Source organism: Nannospalax galili, unplaced genomic scaffold, assembly GCF_000622305.1.
Source record: "Nannospalax galili isolate Female #2095 unplaced genomic scaffold, S.galili_v1.0 scaffold381, whole genome shotgun sequence".
Classification (NCBI taxonomy): Eukaryota; Metazoa; Chordata; class Mammalia; order Rodentia; family Spalacidae; genus Nannospalax; species Nannospalax galili.
In genome coordinates, this window is record NW_008347312.1 from 1,874,124 (window position 1) to 1,880,979 (window position 6,856).

General features: G+C 40.7%; 1 protein-coding gene across 1 annotated transcript in view; it reads right to left on the reverse strand.

The window, feature by feature from the left end:
• The window catches only part of LOC103742790 (ATP-binding cassette sub-family A member 3-like), a 191,249-nt gene that overhangs the window by 6,314 nt on the left and 178,079 nt on the right, over window positions 1–6,856 (reverse strand). Inside the window, 3 exon segments of the mRNA XM_008843893.1 lie at window positions 924–1,111; window positions 2,172–2,339; window positions 3,810–3,997. Coding sequence (XP_008842115.1) covers window positions 924–1,111; window positions 2,172–2,339; window positions 3,810–3,997 — 544 coding nt within the window.

Genomic DNA, 6,856 nt, shown 5'->3' on the forward strand with positions numbered 1-6,856 from the left:
TTAAATAGATTCTGCTACATGCATACTCAAAAATATTTGCTTAATTAAGGCTGAGGAGATGGCTCTGTGAAAGGTGCTGGATCCCAAGCATCCATACAAAGAGATGGGTATGGTGGCATACACCTATAACCCTGGTGCTAGGGGCAGAGACTGGCAGATTACTAGAGCTTGCTGACCAGCCAGTCCAGCCTAAACAGCAAGTTCAACTTCTGTGAGAAAGCATGCCTCCAAAAGTAAATTGGAGGGTGATAGAGGAAGACTCTCAACATCAACCTCTGACCTCTGTGCGCACACAGGTGGTATACACCTGCACACGTATATGTGTGTGCATGCACGTGCACGCACACACACACACACACACCAGACACAAATATGCATATAATGTTTCCTTAATGAGTGTATAAGCATGTATTTACTTTTTTATGGATACATCTGTCTGCATTTTCATAGGAACATCATAATCACTATGACCAATGCTGAAGAGATTATTTTCCCATACATACATCTATTCTCCATGTCCACTCTACCATTGATTATTAAAATATGAATAAAATATAAAAAGAAAAAAGAAATACAAATAAATGAATCATATCTTTAAAAAAACCACAAGGAGGGGCTCAGCGGTTAAGAACACTGGTTGTTCTTGCCAGAAGACCCTGGTTCAAATCCCAGCACCCACATGGCAGCTAACAACTGTCTGTAACTCCAGTCCCAGGGGATCTGGCAGCCTCTTCTGACCTCCATGGGCATCGCACGACACAGGTGCACTTACCTACATGCAGGCAATACACGCATACGCATAAAATAAATAAATAAATAAATAAAACCACAAGGAAACCAGTATCAAGGACAGAGATCATGTGGGTAGTGAGAAGAGCACATATAACTTAACACATCTCTAACAAAGTTGGAGCAACTTAATTTACCTGGAAATGTCTTTGTGATGAAAAATTTAAAATCCTTTAATGTTTCCTCGGTTTTAACCTTGGCCTTCAGAATATAAATATTACTAAACTTGTTCTTGAGGTACTGAGGGCTGCCCAGGCACACAAACTTCCCCTTCACCGTGATGGCTAGCCTGGTACAGAGGGATTCACATTCTTCCATGTTAGGAAAACAAGGAGGCAGGATAACATCAAATTACAAAGCTCTTTGAAGGACATTGTGTATTCAGTCTTTTCCAGGATCTTGTGACTCATTTTTAACCAGAAGTAGCATTTGCTGATCATCAAGTTCATAACTGGGAAATGTATTATGGAGTGTGTGTGTAGTGCACATACACATATGTGCATGTGGAGGCCAGAGGTCAACCTCAGGTATTCCTTAAGAGCCACCCACCTTGTTTTTAGGATACAGGGTCTCTCACTATGACCTGGGGGACTCACTGATTTAGATTAGGCTGGTCAGTGACTGCCAGGATTCTGTCTATCTCTGCCCATCGCTGGAATGACAAGCATGCACCACTACACTCAGCTTTTTTATGTGGGTTCTGGGAATCAAGCTCAGGTCCTCATGCTTTCACAGCAAGCTATCTCCCCAGCCCTTGAGAAGTGTATATTTTTAAAGGATAAGTAACAGAACACACAATCCTCAAATGGACTGTATCTCTAACTTCCTGTTCTCTTCCTACTCTTGGTTTAAAAAATACATTGAGGATTCTTGGCCATTCCATTCATTAGGGTTAATAGGACTTTTAATTCCTAATAAGAAACTCATATTCTCAATCAAGCCTACTGTTCAATATTTCTGACCCTAAATAATTGACCTGTGTAGCTATCAGAAGACTTGACAACCCTTAAGGAAGCCTTCCAATGTGCCACACCTGTGAGAGGTTATAATGATAGCTTGTGGGGACCTAAAGGCCTCGCCTTGCCAAGATGGCGCTAAGAGGAAGTTACTGGGGCACAGCCTGACTTGTTTTGAAGATCATCGGATTGGATGCCTCCATAAGTTTTCATGGGCTCCTGCCTGCATGCATGCACTGACCTTTAAGCTGATTGGAGAACTATGAGTGGTGGGGTAATTATAAGCACCCTGCCCTGCTGCAATAAATGAGTCCCTGCTTGACTAGACTCCCCGTTGTGTCTGATTGTTCCTGGTGCTGGGGACGGCAGGGGCTGGCGAACGGCCTGCTTACTCATCCCCAGTCATCCTTGCACAGAGGTCACAGGCTCGAACCCCCCACAATAGCTTTTCCACTTTCACATGTCTTTATCACTGTGTCCCAGAGGAGGCGTCCAGCTCCTGGGTCCATGCCAGTTGATGGTTCATCCAGGAAGACGACTGAGGGCTTTCCCATTGTGGCAATAGCAGTGCTCAGTCTGCGTTTGTTTCCTCTACTTCACGGCCAAAGAAGAGGGAAGAAAGTGGAAGAAGAGGAGGCTATACATATCAGTTATTCATAGGAAAGACCTAGTACAAATATTCATCGTACTGAGAGTGTCAACAAACCCCAAGCATAGACATCCCCAATGCTGATTCAGTATGGCTTTAAGAAGCCAGTAGGTCCAGGCACATATATAAAGCAGGGGGGTAACTTTCATGTGTTTGATTTTGGCTCCATTTATTTACTTGTTCTTCGGGTGCTGTTATTACTCTTGTACATAAGCCTCACCCTACTTTGAAGGCATACATTTCTCTTTGGTGGAAGGCAATCATAGGAACAGTAGGAAGAAGAAAACAACCCCTCTTGAAGTTTCAGGGGCCACAGTTCAAAGAGAAAAGGTTATTCACTTTTATTTCTGAAGAGGGAAGTTGTGGAACTGTTACTGGCATTGGAAACCTAACAGGGCATTAGATCATGTCCTAGTTAGATTTAACTGTCTACTAGACATAGCCTAGAATCACCTGGAAAAGGAGTCTTCATTGAGTAACTGTCTTTATCAAGCTGTTTTGTGAAAATGTCTGTGAGGCATTGTCTTATTAATTGATGTAAGAAGGCCAAGCCCACTGTGGATGGCACCATCTCTAGGCAGGTGGTCCTGGGCTGTATAAGAAAGCCAGCTAAGCATGAGCCTGTGAACAGGCCAGCTAGCGGGCAGCTTTCTTCAAGATTCCTGCTGTACTTCATTGGCTATGAATGAATTCCCTAGCTAGAGGACGTGATACATGGAATAGCAAGCAGGTCCTGTCTTGAGTTCCTGCCCTGGCTCTTCTCAGTAATGGACTATAACCTGGCAGTGTAAGCCAAATAAATCATTTCTACCCCTAAGCTGCTGTAGAGTATTTTATCACAGTGCCAGAATGAACAAAAACAGGTGGTGTCCTAGTTTGTTGTTCATTGCTATGACAAAATACTCTGACCAATACCAACTTGGGGAGGAAAGGGTTTATTCAGCTTACATCTCCCAGGTGGCAGTTCATCAGGGAGCCCAAGGCAGGAACTCAGGGCAGGAACCTGGAAGCAGGAGCTGGAGCACAGACCATGGAGGAATGCTGCTTACTGGCTTGCTCCCCTGGCCCCTGCTCAGCCTGTTTTCTTATGTAACACAGGCCCACCTGCCCAGGGGTGGCACCACCCACAGTGGGCTGGGCCTTCCCACATCACTCACCAAAAAGATGGCCCTCAGACATGGCCACAGGCCAGTCCAATAGAGGCAATTCCCCAACTGAGGCTCCCTCAACCCAGGTGTGTCAAGTTGACACCAAAGCTATCCAGCACAGGTGGTTTCCCAGTTAGGTAACTGTGTGACAGAGAAATTTAGGTGCAGCTGTGGGCACTTGTGTCAAATACCAGGAATACAAGGATACTTCGACATTATGACCATCAATAACAACAGTAGTTAAGAAGTCACAACATAATGAGTCACCTATAGGTACTGATGAGATTGTTAGCATGAGTTTCCAGTTCCAGAGAGTTCAGATGCACGTTCACATAGGACTGAATCTGATGCTCAGAGACACCCCATATTCTCACATACATGATCATTATTTCCCGACCAGTCATGTATTCCAGCAAGGCATCATATTGAGGACAATAGCCAATTCTCGACGTCACCTAATTACAAGATTGCCTTAAGTGAAAATTCAAGCCATCTAATACTTGCTGAACATTTGTGGAATGGGGCAGAAGGTCTGCAGTTCTTCAGGCCATGATTCTACCACCCCTATGTTTACATCAGACACGCAATCTCCCATGAAGCATATTGCTGCTAAGTGTTGTTGTTGTTGTTTTTTTTAAGTAGGAAGTGTGACCAAATATAAATCACAGAGTTGACTGATAAAGGTGATTATGAATTAACTGGGACATTGTACAGACTGACATGGCCTTATACATATGACTTTATAGCCCCAATTAGGAGCTTTTCTCCTAGCCTTCATCATGGGATGGTGCTGAAGATCCGGCTATCTTTCACCTACGGGTTGTTACAACCACTATGGTAATCATCTCCTTTTTCCTCCAAAAAAGAAAAAAAATGCAACAACAAAGAACTCAACATCATAGCAAATTACAATCTGGATCCAATTTCATATCCCCGAAGACTCACTCAGTCAACATGCTTCGACTGACTTTTTATCAGAAGAAATGAGACTAATATAAAGTGAAATTTCACAGTTAACATGTACTCTGGGAAGCTTAGTGGTAACTTGGCCCTCTATAGGACAATCAAAATGAGTCTTTCTGTGAACGCATCTCCTTTTCTGGATTTATTTCATTTTTTTCTTCTTCTCTTTTTCCTAAATCACTTATTTTCTTTCTATTACCTGTATGTTTTACAAGTTATAAGATAAATGTTTAATATATTTAAAATATCAGTTCCATTTGTATTCACTAATATCACCTCTTCACTTGAATGATGGTCTTTGCTCTATAGAAGATTTTTAGTTTCATAAGGTCCCATTTGTCACTTGTTAGTCTTAATGCCTGTGCTATCAGGGTCCTCTTCAGAAAATCCCTTCCTGTGTCTCTAAGTTCCAGTGTATTCTCTATGTTCTCCTATCAGCTTCAGAGTATCGGGTCTTAGGTCGAGGTCCTTGATTCATCTGGAGCTATTTGTGCAGGGTGAGATACAGGAATCCAGTTCTACTCTTCTACGTGTATCTATCCAGTTTGACCAGCACCATTTGTTGAACATGCTGTCTTTTTTCCAATGTGTATTTTTGGTTCCTTTGTCAAAAATCAGATGGCTGTAACTGTGTGGACTTAATTCTGAGTCCTCAATTCTGTGTCATTTATCAGTTTGTCTCTTCTTATGCCAGGACCATGCTATTTTTATTACTATAGCTCTGTAGTAAAATTTGAGCTCAGGAATGGTAATGCCTACAGCATTAAAAAAATTATTCAGGATTGTTTTGGATATTCTGAGTTTTTGTGTTGCCATATAAAATTTGAGATTATTTTTCAATTTCTGTGAGGAATTGTGTGGGAATTTTAATGAAGATTGTGTTGAATATGCAGATTGCTTTTTGGGAGGATGGACATTACATTGTATTAATCCTATTGATCCATGAGCATGGTAGTCTTTCCATAGTCTAGTATCTTTTTCAATTTATTCAATATTTTAAATTTTACAATTTATTATTATATAAATTGTTCACTTCCTTGACTAGATTTGTTCCAAGATATCTTATTTATTTGAGGCTATCATGAATGGGATAATTTCCCTGGTTTCTTTCTCAGCATGTTTGGTGTTGGTATTAGGGAGGCTATTGAATTTTGTGTGTTAATTTTGTATCCTGCTACTTTGATAAATGTATTAATCAGCTCTAGGAGTTTTTCTAATGGAAACTTTTGGGTCTTTTATGTATATGATCATATCATCTGCAAACAAGATTACGTTGACTTCTTCCTTTCCAATTTGTATTGTCTTTTGTCTTGTCTTATTGCTCTAGCTAAAACCTCAAGCATTATGCTGAATAATAAAAATGGAGAATGGACATCATTGTCTTGTTCCTGATTTTATTGGAAACACTTTGGATTCTTCTCCATTTAGCAGCCAAAATAACAAAATGGATAGGAAGAGGGTTAATCAAAGAGTTGAAAAATATCATACACAGCAAACTACAAAACATTTCTGAAAGAAATTAAAGAAGCTACAAATAGATTGGAAAGGCAAAGCATGTTCATGGATTGTCAGAGATTTTGTATTATTTATTTATTTTTATTTTCTGTGTATGAATGTTATGCCCTCATGTATATAAGTACACTCGTTAATCATATCATCTGCAAACAAGGTTACGTTGACTTCTTCCTTTCCAATTTGTATTCTCTTTTGTCTTGTCTTATTGCTCTAGCTAAAATCTCAAGCATTATGCTGAATAATAAAAATGGAGAATGGACATCATTGTCTTGTTCCTGATTTTATTGGAAACACTTTGAGTATTTTTCCATTTATCATAATATTGGCTGTGAGCTTGTGTATATGGCCTTTATTATGTTGAAATATGTCATGAGTATTCCTAGATTCTTCGGGACTTTTATCATGACAAAATGTTGGATGTTGTCATTGAGTGTATTGCCTACATGTATGTAAGTGCACCCCTGTCTTGCGTAGCGCAATGCCCATGGAGGACAGAAGAAAGTGTTGGATCCCTTGGAACTAGAGTAGGGATGGTTGTTAGCCACCATGTGGGTGCTGGGATTCGAACATGGATAGCGCAATGCCCATGGAGGACAGAAGAAAGTGTTGGATCCCTTGGAAATAGAGTAGGGATGGTTGTTAGCCACCATGTGGGTGCTGGGATTCGAACATGGGTCCTCAACAAGAGCAGTCACTGTTCTTAACCACTGAGCCATTTTCCAGTCCCCATTTTAGAATTTTAACTTGCAGTGAAAAAAAAAAAAGCATATTTCTCAGTGTTTTCAAATTCCTAGCATCTTTGAGATACGGGGACAGTAAGTCAGGGATTCTCAAAA